At 36.4% G+C, this 15,715-nt stretch overlaps 1 protein-coding gene and 1 pseudogene across 6 annotated transcripts in view; one reads left to right on the plus strand and one right to left on the minus strand.

Annotated features, from left to right (window-relative positions):
* Nucleotides 1-15,715, plus strand: part of MKLN1 (muskelin 1) — a 377,726-nt gene that overhangs the window by 301,124 nt on the left and 60,887 nt on the right. For all 6 annotated transcript variants that reach the window (XM_069588394.1, XM_069588395.1, XM_069588398.1 and 3 more), the window contains one exon: nucleotides 8,382-8,594. In XM_069588394.1, coding sequence (XP_069444495.1) covers nucleotides 8,382-8,594 — 213 coding nt within the window. The remainder of the gene's footprint in view (nucleotides 1-8,381; nucleotides 8,595-15,715) is intronic.
* On the minus strand, nucleotides 6,470-6,961 carry LOC138439050 (transcription factor BTF3 pseudogene; annotated as a pseudogene).

Genomic DNA, 15,715 nt, shown 5'->3' on the forward strand with positions numbered 1-15,715 from the left:
CCCAGGGACATAGATCAGGGAAGCATGAGTAATAACAGCTACAGCAATAATAAACAAGTTTATCTACCTTAGTTCTATTTGCTTAGTGTGAAAACTTCAAATTTCTCATCATGATTTGGTCCCCACCTACTTTTCTAGCCTCATTATTTGGCTGTGCTAGCCATACTTGTGAGTGCTAGAATTTATTCAACATTCTCACCTGTGTTCTTTGGTATGCAATTTGTTATTTCCCTGTTTGGAATTAACAGAGGCTGCTCCTCCCATGTACTCAGCTTTTACCTAGTGTATGCCTCAGTTCAGCTCAGTTCAGTCACTCAGTCATGTCCAACTCTTTGCGACCCCATGAATCGCAGCACGCCAGGCCTCCCTGTCCATCACCAACTCCTGGAGTTCACTCAGACTCACGTCCATTGAGTCAGTGATGCCATCCAGCCATCTCATCCTCGGTCGTCCCCTTTTCCTCCTGCCCCCCAATCCCTCCCAGCATCAGAGTCTTTTCCAATGAGTCAACTCTTCACATGAGGTGCCAAAGTAACTGGAGTTTCAGCTTTAGCATCATTCCCTCCAAAGAAATCTGAGGGTGGATCTCCTTCAGAATGGACTGGCTGGATCTCCTTGCAGTCCAAGGGACTCTCAAGAGTCTTCACCAACACCACAGTTCAAAAGCATCAATTCTTCAGCGCTCAACTTTCTTCACAGTCCAACTTTCACATCTATACATGACTACTGGTAAAACCATAGCCTTGACTAGACGGACCTTAGTCGGCAAAGTAATGTCTCTGCTTTTGACTGTGCTATCTAGGTTGGTCATAACTTTTCTTCCAAGGAATAAGTGTCTTTTAATTTCATGGCTGCAATCACCATCTGCAGTGATTTTGGAGCCCCTAAAAATAAAGTCTGACAGTTTCCACCGTTTCCCCGTCTATTTCCCATGAAGTGATGGGACCAGATGCCATGATCTTCATTTTCTGAATGTTGAGCTTTAAGCCACCTTTTTCACTCTCCTCTTTCACTTTCATCAAGAGGCTTTTTGGTTCCTCTTCACTTTCTGCCATAAGGGTGGTGTCCTCTGCATATCTGAGGTTATTGATACTTCTCCCGGCAATCTTGATTCCAGCTTGTGCTTCTTCCAGCCCAGCGTTTCTCATGATGTACTCTGCATAGAAGTTAAATAAGCAGGGTGACAATATACAGCCTTGACATACTCCTTTTCCTATTTGGAACCAGTCCATTACTCCATGTCCAGTTATAACTGTTGCTTCCTGACCTGCATATAGGTTTCTCAAGAGGCAGGTCAGGTGGTCTGGGATTCCCATCTCTTTCAGAATTTTCCACAGTTGATTGTGATCCACACAGTCAAAGGCTTTGGCATAGTCAATAAAGCAGAAATAGATGTTTTCCTGGAACTGTGTATGCCTACTTACCCTTTAAAACACAGTTCACACTTCAGTTCCTCTGTGAAGCTTTTCTTGACTTCCCCAACCAGAATTGGAAGCTTCCTTTGGTGTGACCACTTAACCCTTTACATTCCTTGAGTGGGTTACTACAGTGATTGGTTTATATTTCTGTTTCCCAGTGGAAACTCTGAATTCCTTAAGGCATGGATGCTTACTCTGTAGTGAGTAAATAGTTCAGATAAGTTAGTTAAAAAGTTAATGCTGGAGAAAAGCAAAGAAATGATAAATAGAAAATTCAGAAAAGTGGCTGCTTTGTCAGGAGAGAGGAATTATAGGGGTCCTCAAAAGTAATATTAATGTAATATTCTAAGTAATATTTAGGATACAATTAATAGTAGATTATTCTGATGAGAACACTTTTCTGTTATTTTCAAATCAATAGAGATAAGTTGATTATCCAGTATTGGAATTAAGATTTATTATAGTTTTTTATTACTTACTTCATTTAAACACCTAAAAACCTTTGTTTCATTAGTGAAGTGAATGAGGATATATGGCTCTAGCAGAATGCTCATTCCTTCCAAAATTGAAGAGGTTCACATATCCAATTTTGTTTTCTACAAATTAGTACAGTAAGTACAAGTTTTATTATTTAATGATACCTCGGTGCATATTTTTTAAAAAGTATTATATACAATTAACAAGCAGAATGTGCTTTTTTTACACACGTTACTCAATGTGTGTAAAATAATTAAGCAACAAGGATATATTGTGCAGCATAGAGAAATTGAACCATTAATTTATAATGACTTTAAATGGAGTAGAATCTATAAAAATATTGAATCACACACACACACACAAAAGTAATTTAATTCATTTAGATTAAGTAATGTATCTAATAACACGTAGTAGCTCGAAAGATAGTAGAATGGCTCAGCTTTTAGAATAATTATTTTAAATGTTCATGTATATATACATGTAAGTTTTTATTGGTTCAAAAAATTATATTTTTAATTTTGCATTTTTATAAATATCTTTAATGTCTATCTTAGTGGAAGACAGCTAGATTCTCATATGTTCTTGTGCATGTCATCTTTTACAACATATTGTTTTACATAAAATATGTGAAAACATTGGACCTCACATTTATATATTCTTGGGAAGAATATTAATATTATTAGTAGTAGTATTTTAGTAGTATTTTAATTGTAGCCTTTTTATGTAATAGCGCATATTCTTTTTTGATCTTATACCCCAAATTGACAAATTGTTGTTTGCTTCTTAAAGGTAATTGCACTATAGACTCTGAGACCTCATCAGCTAATGTTTTGTATTCTGTTACAGTAGGATCCACTGATCTGTGTTGCTCTTTAAATATTATATGTTTTTCCTGTGCTTGTTTTTTTACTTGTGTGATGGTCACTTGAAAAATACTGGTTCTGTGAGTTAGGCAGGTCTTCAGATGTTGACATATTTTATTATACCAAACCACATTTGTTAATATCACTATCAGTCTCATTAGCAAAGTCTTTTATGTGTTGGGAAGGTGTCACAATCACAGTGGCAGGGAGAAGTTTTCTAAAATTCTAAATTGGCTTTAAAATGTACATTTTATTACTGGCAACAGATTTTATCAGTTGTTTTCCTTCAAAGTAAAATACTTCATTTATTTTTCAGAAAATCTCTGAATAACTGTACTTGGATTGTTAGTTTTCTTTTGAGTAAATACCATGTTTTGTGGAAAAAGCAGCTAGATCAGCATGCAACTAAAACAACTGCATAGATATTTTTCCTTAAGACAGCCATCATATGTCAAGTAGTACTGTTTCATAGTTTTCTAAGTCTCGTTAATTGTGACTGAATAGAAGGCAGGTAGGTTTATATTTGCTTCTAAATTCAGTCGGCTGCTATATCACAAGTCATGTAGCAAGCGAGTAAGAGTGAGAGTGAAAATAGTATTGTTATGAACAGTGACAGAGTTTATCTTACTGGGGTCCAAAATCACTGTGGATGGTGACTGCAACCACGAAATTAAAAGATACTTGCTTGCCCCTTAGAAGAAAAGCTATGACAGACCTAGACAGTGTATTAAAAAGCAGAGACATCACTTTGCCGATAAACGTCTGTGTAGTCGAAGCTATGATTTTTCCGGTAGTCACATATGGATGTGAGAGTTGAACCATAAAGAAGATGGAGTGCCGAAAAATTGATGCTTTCAAATTGTGGTGTTGGAGAAGACTCTTGAGAGTCTCTTGGACTGCATGGAGATCAAACCAGTCATTCCTAAAAGAAGTCAACCCTGAATATTCATTGGAAGGTACTGATGCTGAAGCTGAAGCTCCAATATTTTGGCCACCTGATATGAAGAGCTGACTCATTGGAAAAGACCCTGATGCTGGGAAAGATTGAGGGCAAGAGGAGAAGAGGGCAACAGAGGATGAGATGGTTAGATAGCATCACTGACTCAATGGACACGAGCTTGAGCAAACTCCAGGAGATAGTGAAGGACAGGGAAGCCTGGCATGCTGCAGTTCATGGGGTCACAAATAGTCAGACATGACTTTAGTGACTGAACAACAGTAACAATTGTTATAAAAATGGCTTTGACTTTATAGAGTCCCTGAAGATCCCTGAAGTGCTGTTTTAACCCCCATTCCTTTTTCACATATAGGTAGTTATCCCAATAGTGCAATTTCCTTTATGGGCTTCCCTGATAGCTCAGTTGGTGAAGAATCCTCCTGCAATGCAGGAGACCCCGATTCGATTCCTGGGACGGGACAGTCCGCTGAAGAAGGGATAGGCTACCCACTCCTGTATTCTTGTCTTCCCTTATGGCTCAGCTGGTAAAAAATCCACCTGCAATGCAAGAAACCTGGGTTTGATCCCTGGGTTGGGAAGATCCCCCAGAGAAGGGAAAGGCTGCCCACTCCAGTTACTTAATGTCCTTTATAGGTGTCTTACTGTTACCACAACTCTGTCCCTGACCCAGGACCCAGTTCATGATAATGCAGTGCATTTCAGTGTCATGTTTCTTTAGTGTCCTTTAGTTCCTTGACTTGTCTGTCTTTCTTGACCATGGCATTTTTGAAGACTATATGGCAGTTTTGTAGACTCTCCTTCTGTTGGGTCTGCTTAGTGTTTCCCTAGGATTGGATATAGGTTAAGCATTTCTAGCTGGGATGCCATGTGTGAACATCAGGTCCTCCTAAATATGTCCTGTCAGGAGACAGGCACGTTACATCAGTTTGTCTGATGTGCTCACCAGATTTCCTACTGCATGATTAAGTGATTTGAGGGGAGACATTTTGAGACTATGAAAATATTGTTACTCATCAAACTTTCCAGAGAAGGAAATCACATCCTACTCCAATATTCTTGCCTAGAGAATCCCGTGGCCAGAGGAGCCTGGTGGCCTGCCGTCTATGGGGTCACACAGTTGGACACGACTGAAGCGACTTAGCAGCAGCAGCATCAAACTTTTGCCCTTTTAGCATCCATTGATGGAACTGTTAAAGCTTTCTCCAAAGTGATTGTACTGTTTTACATTCCTTCCAGAAATGTATGTGAGTTCTGGTCGCTTCTTATCTTCTTTCCCTGTTTGGCACCTTTTTCAAGAATCAATGGAGTATATATTTGTCTTTTAGGATATTTGAATCCGCCCCATTATCTTTTAATCTATTTATGTTCCAATGTGACTTTAGATCAAGTAGTATAAGACCTTTTTGTTCTTCGTTTTAAAAATTGGTTTGATTCTTCTAAGTCCTTTATATTTTCACATAAATTTTAGAATCATGTCAGTTTCTAACACTGTTGAAATTTTGATTGGATGTGTGTTCAGTCTATAAATCAACCTGGAGATAATTGATGTCTTAATATTGAACCTTCTAATCCATGAACAGGGCTAAATTTCCATTTATTTGAGTCTTACTCATTTTCCTTCAGCACTTGGAGTTTGCAGATTAGAGGTCTTTTTTATTAAATGGACCCCAGTATATTTTGCTTTTCCTTGCTGTTGTAAATGAAACTTAAACATTTTTAATTTTCAACTTGTTTCCTCATAATATACTGAAGTAAATTGATGTTTTAATATTTTTTGTATCATCACTTTTGTGAATCCACTTAATTATTTCTAATAGTTTGTCTTTTGTTCTATGTTGATTTCTTAGGATGTTTTAAACAGTCCTGTCCTCTGTGAGTAGAGATGATTTTAACTTCTTTGTTTCCACTCTTAAAAAAAAATTTTTTTTAATGTCTTACTGCACCAGATGGACATCCTTATTTCAGATCTTAGCAGGAAAGCATTCTGTATTTCACCATTAAGTGAAAAATTAGCGTTACGAATATGTCTGTTTTATCTTCTTAGTCAAATTTTACTGTATTTTTCATGATAGTTCTTTGTTTTTTTTTAGTTTCTAGTTAGCCTCTTTTGATGGTACTGCTTTCATTTCTGATACTGGTAATTTGTATTTTCTCTCTCTTTAAAAAAAAATTAGCCTTACTACTGGTTTATAATTCTGTTAATCATTCTGTTATTTTTTTGAAAGAACAAAAAACTGTATGAGTTTTCTCTGTTTTTCCTTCTGTTCCCCAGTTTCTTGGTTTCTCTTCTTTATTCCCGTTTTTCTTCTTAGTTGGTAAGTAATTTGCTCATCATTTTAATAGCACTTTTGCTAATTAAACTGAAGCAAGAAGTTCTATTATTCTCCTATTAAAACTTCAGATTTCACACTATAGGAAATATGGTATAGATTCATTATATGTTGCCTCATATTTGTTTTTGAAATTGCTTAATTACAGAGGAAATTGTTTCTTTTTTCTTTTCAACCAGGTAAAGAACTTTATTAACTTTCGTTTCAGACTTTACCCCCAGGCTTCTTCAGCTTAATTAGCTGCAAAGAATGAATTGTATAAAAGCAAAAAATGTGAAGAGCTGCATTGTCTTGGGGCTTGGGATTAAAAATACTAGATCTAGATTTTATTAGATCCATAAAATTTTAAAGAGCAGTCATAATATAAGATAGCAACTCCCAATAACTTCTTCAAGATTTATCTTCTTCAAAAGTTGACTCGGCTTACTTTGCTTCATTCTTGGAAGCTTCATCAAAATTATCCGCAACATCTAGAACTTGCTCATCATCATCTTCTCCCGTGGCAAGTGGTGCTTTTCCATCCACAGATTGTTCGGACAGAGCCTCAGCCCCTCTCCTTAAACTGGTTGGACTCTCTGTGCCAAGCAGGTTTAAGATGCTGGGTAGCATTTCTTTCAGCTGCTTTGTCTCAGCATGGCCTGTAACGGTGAACATCTTTGCTACCAGAGAGGCCTAACCTCTAGGGTTATTCAGGTGAATCACTGACCCTTGGTTTGTGAACATCTTCACCTCTTCAATACCAGAGATACTGTTTACCTCTAACTTCTTTAAGGAGAACTGAAATTTCTTTATTGTCTGTTGTAACTGTTCTAAGAACCACCTTCTTCTTTCTGCTGACAGTTTTTTTTTCCCACTAATGTGCACTTGTGCTTGCCATTTGGTGAGTTTATTCTGGTTCACGATCATTTCTTTCATACTGCTGGAGCAGAAGTGGGGCTTCCCTGGAGGATTAGGTTTGGTGCTCATGGGGCCTCCCACAGACCAGCTGAAATTAGATGCACACGTGTGGGGACACAACATGGCAGCCGGAGCGGAAATTCTTTCTTAAATAAAATTTCTGCCTTTCTGCTGCAGATTTTCCTTGACAAAAATATTTAACAATAATCTTAAAATAGTAATTAGCGTGAATACTCACACGAATGTCAAACTGTTTTTCCTGTCTGATATTTTTATTCCTTCATCTGATCTAAATAATACTGGATTACTCATCCTATAATACTGCTTTTTTATGTTGTATCCTTCTCTAGAAATCTATAATAGTTCTTTAATGCTTGCAAGATTATACTCAGTTCTCTGTCAGTCATTCACAGGCTTTGTATTTCTACCTTATACTTCAACTCTGCTGTTTCTGTGGCAGGAATTCTTCATCTCAGTCATAACTGCATATACTGTAGTGTATTTTTGCTTTTGTTTCTCTTATCTTGCACACATAGTAATAATATAGGTAGAATTTAGGAGATATTTAACAAATACAAGATATTTTTCCTTTTCCCTCTTTCAACTAATCCAGTCCTACCCAGCTGAAGTTCCATTTTTCTTTTCATGAATTCTTTTTTTTTTTAAGCCTATACTACAATTTTTTTTAACCTTTTGTTCTGTCCTGTGATACAGGTGATCTCAAGTAACTAATTTCTGTTGATAATATACTGTTCTTCATTTTGTTCCCTAATTAATGTCGCTGAATTATTTATCTTGTCAGGAGAGTCAATTTTATATAATACGAAGTGTGGAAGAAGTAGTGAAAGACTTGGGTTCTTATTCTGCTTCTTTCACTAGCTTACTGCTTTCAGGAGGCTATCTTTCTTCTTTGAGCTTCTGCATCTTTATTTTTTAAAGGAGAACATCAAACTATAAGTTTTATTAAGGTTCCTACCAATTATTAAATTCTAAATATTCTTGGAGTATCTGTTTTATGCTAGATTCTGATGAAGGGTACAAAAATATTTTGAAAAACCAAATGTGTCTTTGAGTAGATTGACATATACAAAAGAATTAAGCTCTGTACACAAATGACTAAAATGTAATGCAGTATACATTAGAAGCCATAAAATTGTTATAAACAGAGTGCAATAGAATAGAAAATAGTTGTTCTCATGTTTCCTGGTAGAGTTTAAACATTTCTAAGCTAAGATTTGTGTCTCCTATTGCTTCTTTTATTTTTCTATAGAGACTTAAGTCTAATATTGGATATATATTAGTTGGACTTGATCAAATTTCTGAGCAGACCTGTTCGTGAAAGTCAGCAAAAAGAGGCATTTAATTTTGTTTTGTATTATTTATTCTTTGAATTTTCTTTCTTTCTTTCTTTTTTTTTTTGTTTGTTTGCTCTCCACAGAATGGTCCTAGTGCTAGATCATGTCATAAAATGTGCATTGACATTCAACGAAGGCAAATCTACACTTTGGGGCGTTATTTGGATTCCTCTGTGAGGAACAGCAAATCTCTGAAAAGTGATTTCTATCGTTACGACATTGACACAAACACATGGATGTTACTCAGTGAGGATACTGCTGCTGACGGAGGACCGAAACTAGTGTTTGATCATCAGGTTTGGTGCATAGATAACTATATGATGGAATTAATTAGTGCTTAGTCACTCTTGCTGTTCGAATTTCAGATGTTATGCTGAGTTTTCTGTTAGTGATTTCTACCACAAATACCTATGACAAATAATGAAAGAAACTATTGTTTCAGTAGTTTTAAGTTATTCCTTAAATTCTTTTTCTCTTATTTGGTACAAAATAAAGTGATAAGATCTCGGAACACAGTTGTTAATTTATGAAAACTTTACAGAGAGTAGAGGGAGCAATACATGTGAGGAACTACCATGTAGTTCTATGGTATTCATAAATCATAACAATAAATTTTAAATTGTTTGTTCTACATTCCTGAAAAATTTTAAATTACTTTATAATGAGTTCAAGGATTTGAAATGTAGAGTGTTTCTTCCAATGCAAGTACAGTATATTCACTTTTGTATATAATCACAAACTCAGTATAAGATAGATAAGAATTTGGCATGTACTAGATGAAGTTTAAATTCAGGACCAGTAGAAGTCATATAATGATGTTGTAAACAAGAAGGCTACATATAGCAATCTCATAAACCATTTAAATATCAGAATGTGTATAGCTCTCATCATCCCTGTTATCATTGTTATCTTTGAATCCTTTTTTTTATTTTAAATTCTTATTTTGTATCAGTTCAGTTTAGGTCAGTACTACTTCAAACTAAATAGTAACCACTTTGAATTCAGTAGGCAGTTTTGCTTGGCTCAGCCCATGTCCAAAGTTTTTGGAGTATGGGGAAGAAAAAGACTTTTTAAAAAATCTATACTATTAATGAACAAAGCATTATATCAGCACTTGAGAAATTGGGGCGTGATGCTAGAATTTATGACATAATCTATGCCTAATATCTAGGCATTAAAACCAAAGTCTTTATTTACTGCTTCTTTGCCAATTTTTGTTAATTCTTTAAAGCTTTCCTCCTGCCTTATTTATATTAACAAGTAGATTTTATAGGAGAATGGTGAAGGGAGTGCCTTATATGCCTACCGAGTATGTGGTGTGTGGAAAATAAAAAACATTAGTCTTGAGAGTGCTCCCCAGATTGAATTTGTAACTTGTGCTGGCTGTACATAACCCAGCTCTGTAAAGCTTTGCACTTTCCTGCTGACATACTCGGTGTTGTTCATGTAGAAAATAAGAACTCCAAAAAACTTAGACTTGCTCTGATCTTTTAAAAATAGAACATCAACAGATAACGTTATTAGGGAAACAATTTATTTTCTTCTAATTTGTTCCAAATATCTTTTCCAAAAGATGCTTATGTTTTTACAGGTTGAAAAAAAGAATAACTTAGGAGTAGTCTGAGGATATCGCATATGTTGTGCTCATGTGGGCCTATGTTTCTCTTGACTTTGGTTAAATAGAATGTCCCCTGAAGCCTAGGTTCTGTTAAATAATGCTTCATTTTTAACTCATTAGATGTTATTAACAGGACACTAGGGGTGAAGAGGCCAGGATTGCAGTGCTGATTCAGCCAGTGGCTACTTCTGTGACCTTGAACAATTAACATAATGTATTAGCATACATTTTCTATTCTGTTTCATGCAAATTCAAAGTTATGAGTTGGAACCAACTCCCAAGTTTGTAACACCATAAGATTTGACACTTAACATTCAATTTGAGAGGATCGTGAGAAAGCTAGAGGCCTGAAGATATGTTTAAAAATTACTTTGCCATTTTCAATTTTAGCATATTAAAAAAATTAAAATTCAAAGACTTTTAGATTTCCTAAGGACATAGTGGCAGCTTAGTGCTGAAGCTTTCCATGTTGTTGCTTTGTGTGATTCTTCAGGAACCATGAGAACCAAACAAAAAGATTTTTAAAAAAGGAAAAAAAATAAGACAAGTCACATATTCAGCAAAACCAGAAGCCAAAGAAAACCCACAACTCCCAATTCCTTGTAAATTTAGCAGAAACAACTGGAATACCTAGAAGCTGTATTGAAGCTCACAGCTGTTTAATGGGGAGAACTGTGAATGCAGAGGAAGCCTAGCAGAGGTACATCTTAATGGAAGTGTCATGAGCAGAGCAGAAATTGAACTCATTGCAGCTAATGAGGAAATCAGTTAAGTAGCATGGGGGCTTCCCCAATAGCTCAGTTTGGTGGAGATTCCATCTGCAATGCAAGAGACCCGGGTTCAATTCCTGGGTCGGGAAGATCCGCTGGAGAAGGAGTAGGCCACCCATTCCAGTATTGTTGGGCTTCCCTTGTGGCTCATCTGGTAAAGAATCCACCTGCAATGTCAGAGACCTGGGTTCGATCCCTGGGTTGGGTAGATCCCCTGGAGAAGGGAAAGGCTACCCACTCCAGTATTCTGGCCTGGAGAATGCCATGGACTGTATAGTCCATGGGGTCACAAAGAGTTGGATACGACTGAGTGACTTTCACTTTGACTTTTCACCATGTGGAAAATGCCCAGCAAGGCCCATAAGAGGTTTGGAAACACCATGACAAGTAGGGACAGTGGCTTGTTCTGCATGTCCATTGAAGGAACTGGGGGAGCTCAAGGCTCAAGATAGAGCCCCCTAAGCCAGATGAGATTCAGTTAGAGAAAACATGGCTTCACAGACGCTCCATATTTTGAAGAAGCCATGCAATTCATTAGAAATAGAGGAGGAAGTCCTTGAGAAAGAATATCAGATCTCCATAGGAACCTTATATTATCTGGTGCAGGGAAATTCAGCCCAGTTAAATATGGGAAACCATATTTAAATGTTATTTAAATATGAAAAACTAATAAGTAGTAAACAGTGTAATCAGTAGTAAACAGATCAGTAGTAAATAGATCTTTAGTGAAGTACTCTAAAGGAAAACAGTGAAAGTAGAAACAGTAGCAGAAGCTTTCTTTCATGCTAACGGCAGATGAAAATTATATTCCAATAATCTAACATAAATTAAATGACTTAATGAAACTTGAAACTCTGAAGAAAACTACAAGGCATACATTCAAGAATGCAGATGAGATGGCCAAATAATCAAAGCAGATGGAACTGGGCCTGGTAAATCTCAGGGAAGAAATTGAAGAAAAATATAGTAAACTTCACTAGTTTACAAGGAACATAAAGAAGACTGGGTAAGGGTCATAAGAAATACAAAAAGCAGATAAAGAAAGCAAATATGGATATAACGGCTAGCCCGGAAAGCATAGACAGAAAAGACATGCAGAAGAGAGCCAACCTATACATTATTGGACACATTAAAGAAGAAAACCAAAACAGTGGAACAGAAGAAATATTTATACATAAAGTTCAAGAAGAATTTCCTCAAGAAGGAAACCTATTGCACATAGTGTAAAAGGATGTGTTATAGCCAGAGAAAATTGCCCTAGGCATTCAACTCTAAAAAATTCAACTGTGATAATATGTTAGAGACATTGACTTTCAAAGATAAAGAAGCCATTTTGGGGGAACTAGACAAAATAATCCAGAGGTGAAACAAAACTGGTATCAGATTTCTCTACAGTTACATTCAGTGCTAAGAGACAGTATCTAGAAGGTTTTCAAAGAAAAGACAGTATGAGCCAAGGACTTGACATAAAGTACTGGAAAATGTAAAATGAGCTAATCAAGAAATGACAGGAGGAACTTCAGTCACAAGATTGCAGATCTGGGCTTATTGACATTCTCCCTGGGCCAGTGTGGATCATTGAACATGCATTTTTACCATCTTCCTGCCCAGCATCCTGGTAAATGACAAGAGAATACATCAGTAATTGTGTAGAAAAACAAGAAAGATTGCCCTTAGGGAACTTAAAATATTTGAGGGAATTCCTGTGAGTTAGAAAGCAGGTAGGATTAGATCCAACCAAAATAAACCACAACCTATAAGACAGCAGCAACTGGAGTCTCACAGTATATATTTTGGGGCAAACAGTACATGGTCAACTGGGGATGAAACAGCTGGACAGTTTCCAGTTTGAGTCGCACTGGACTGTGGTCATTATTAACAGGTCAAGTGTTCAGTGTGGACATTGGAGCTGGACAGATAAAGCACTGGAGAGCTGCTGCAGCACCCTTCACAGCGTTATGTCTCGTCTTGCCCTACACAGTCCCTTAGGTAGACTGTATATGCAACAGTCAGATGAATAGGGGTTCTCAGATACGAAGAAGGCTAAAACAGTAATGCCCAAATCCAAATATTTGAAGATAATTTAATACTACGAGACAAGAGATACTGAACTCAACAAATTAAGACTTAAAAACAGCTTGTAGTGTGAACTGAAGACATCTTTAAGTGATTAGAGCAATTCAGGAGGCCATTGCGTCCATGAAAAGGATATATATGGAAAAATTATCAATTAAAGATTTGATAGATTTTAAAATCTCAGTAAATAGATTAAAAAGCAATGTGGACATCCTCACCTCTAAATGGTTACTAAATTATTACGTTTCTCTCTGAAATTATGAGAGAAAAATTAAACAAAAGGACCTGAAATTCAAACATGCACCTGATAGTTCTAGAAAGAGAATGGAAGCGAAAAAACAAACAAAAACCCCACTCAAGGTAAAAATGAAGAAAATTATCAGAACTGAAGAAAGACACTTTTCAGAGTGAAAGAAATTCCTAGTAGAGATCAGGATAAGTGAAAAATACCCCTGCCTAGATACTTCCTTAATGATATTTCAGAATCAAGAAAGAGGAAATCCTATAAGTTACAGAGAGAAAACTGGTTACCTTCGAGAGTAATAAGTGTCAGACTCCTAGGTGGCACTAGTGGTAAAGGAGCCGCCTGCCCATGCAGGAGACACAAGAGACTTGGATTTGTTCCATGGGTCAGGAAGACCCCCTGAAGGAGCAAGTGGCAGTGTGCTCCAGTATTCTTGCCTGGAAGACTCCATGGACAGAGGAGAGTGGCAGGCTACAGTCCATGGGGTCACAAATGCATAACGTACACAAGAATCAATTTAACATGAGGATTTTTGGATGTTGCTGGGAGGTAGGGTAATGGGTTGGACAACACTACTTAGAAAGCTTTATAATAATTTCTTCAGATTTTGTGAGGAGGAAATTAATTTTGAACCTACCCTAACCCTAGCCAACCTTGTGTTCATGTGATAAAGTAAAATAAGATACTTTAAAATTAAAAGACAGTTGGGGATAGATGTGAGGAATAAGTGGCTATCCATTATTTATTTGATTTTAGAAATTAAATACCTATCCTGACAGAGTAGACTCAAGATTTCTTGAGGGAAGAGATACTGTGGATTGCATAGTAGAATAAGCCATTGGATTTTCAAAACATTTTTCAGAGATAAAAAATTGAAACCATAAACTGATGAACAGCAAAGTTTTCTGGAGTGATTAAAACTTGTTATCTGATAATCGGCCCTCACTGAAACTAGGTATCTTACAGGGAACACCCAAGCCAAAGGAATGAAATTATTTCTATTTTGTGTCCTGTTTGTTCTAAGATACGAGAAAGACTCATTAAGCTACTGCAGTGTCTTCCTCTGTCTTTGAGTTTGGCCTGCTGTGCAAGAAAGAGCTACCGAATAAAGATGTTTATGCTTCTCTGATAACAGATGAGAATAGCCATGTCAAAAAGAAGGTTAAATATCCCCCAAAGGAAAGAGAAATGCCCTTTGTAGTCATATTGAAGTAGAACCATAATGGCTAGATAACAGAGACTGAACAAAATGAGTATGACTCTGTGAATTTAAGAAAATGAAAATACGCTCACATTATATGTGTCCCTCAGCAATGTATGGATTGCTTTTCATGATATAGTTGGATTGCTTGGATATAATGGATTGCTTTTCCTGATATAATCATTTAAGATTAAAGCATAGGATCACTTTTCTTCTGAGTGCCAGGGACATGAAAACTTTGACATCATAGTTTTTGAACTGTGTTCCCCAAGATTTCACCCCTGGGAATTACAGATTTTCATCTTAATTTATAGAAGTCTGCCAGAAACCTGGGAAATGGCAAGTGAGTGAATCTTTAGTGGTAAAGATTTGGAGGTGCTAGACTAGAATCCTTTCTTCTTAAGATGAAATACTAATTTTAAAATAAGCTTTATTATTATTTAGTTTTTTGATTAAAAACAATACCAGAAATAGATAAACAGCAGAAGTAGTTTGATAGGAGGAGAGAACTGAACATATAATGCCTAGTATTTGTGCTTTAGCAACAACAAAAAATAGATGTTTTATGTATACAATTTGTTACTTAAGCATAAATGCCACTTGTATTCAGTCTCTGATTACCAACTTGTACTTATGTATTCTTTGAAATAGAATTTGTTTCTTATTTATTGTCTTGTGACCAGTGGCTGTTTTCCCAGAGATATTTTTGTAAAAACAATCTTGAGTTGAAAGAATGGAAGAGTCAGGGTTGGCTTTTGAAGATGAATTGCTTGACGTACCTCAAAGAAAATTAAATTTACATATTGTGTTAAAAAGAGGCAAGATTCATCATACCACAGAAGTCAGCCCAAAGATGGATTGCTGCAAATGTCTTTTCGTATGTTTGTTTTGGTAAAAACATAACTGGGAGAATTTTGTAAAATAAATGCAAAATGATATAAGCTACATCACTCTTATTCACATATCCTTTCTTTTATTAAATGGTAGCAAGAGGAATAGAATGCTTGCCTAGAATGGAAAGGGCTTCTCAGGTGGCACTAGTGGTAAAAAACCCGCCCTGCCAATGCAGGAGACATAAGAGATGTGAGTTCAATCCCTGGGTCGGGAAGATCCCCTGGAGGAGGGCATGGCAATCCAATCCAGTATTCTTGCCTGGAGAATCCCATGGACAAAGGAGCCTGGTGAGCTACAGTCCATAAGGTCTCAAAGAGTCGGACACGACTGAAGCAACTTAGCATGCACGTACTAGAATGGAAAAAAGGGAGTTTTTATAAGGAGGATATGATCACGGTTTACCTGCAGAATATGTTCAGTATTAAATCAATAACTAAATTATTTTTGGTTGATTTGGTAAAAATTATGTAACTTGAGAAAGCATAAAACTCCTTAATCCAACATATTTTCTTCTCACTGGGGAAAAAAAAAAAAGGAAACCTGGATCGATTTCAACCTATTTTGAAATCGATCCTGAATCTCTTCCATGTAGTGAGCAGAGCAGGATTTTAATA

The sequence above is a fragment of the Ovis canadensis genome, chromosome 4 (genome assembly GCF_042477335.2).
Source record: "Ovis canadensis isolate MfBH-ARS-UI-01 breed Bighorn chromosome 4, ARS-UI_OviCan_v2, whole genome shotgun sequence".
Taxonomy (NCBI): domain Eukaryota; kingdom Metazoa; phylum Chordata; class Mammalia; order Artiodactyla; family Bovidae; genus Ovis; species Ovis canadensis.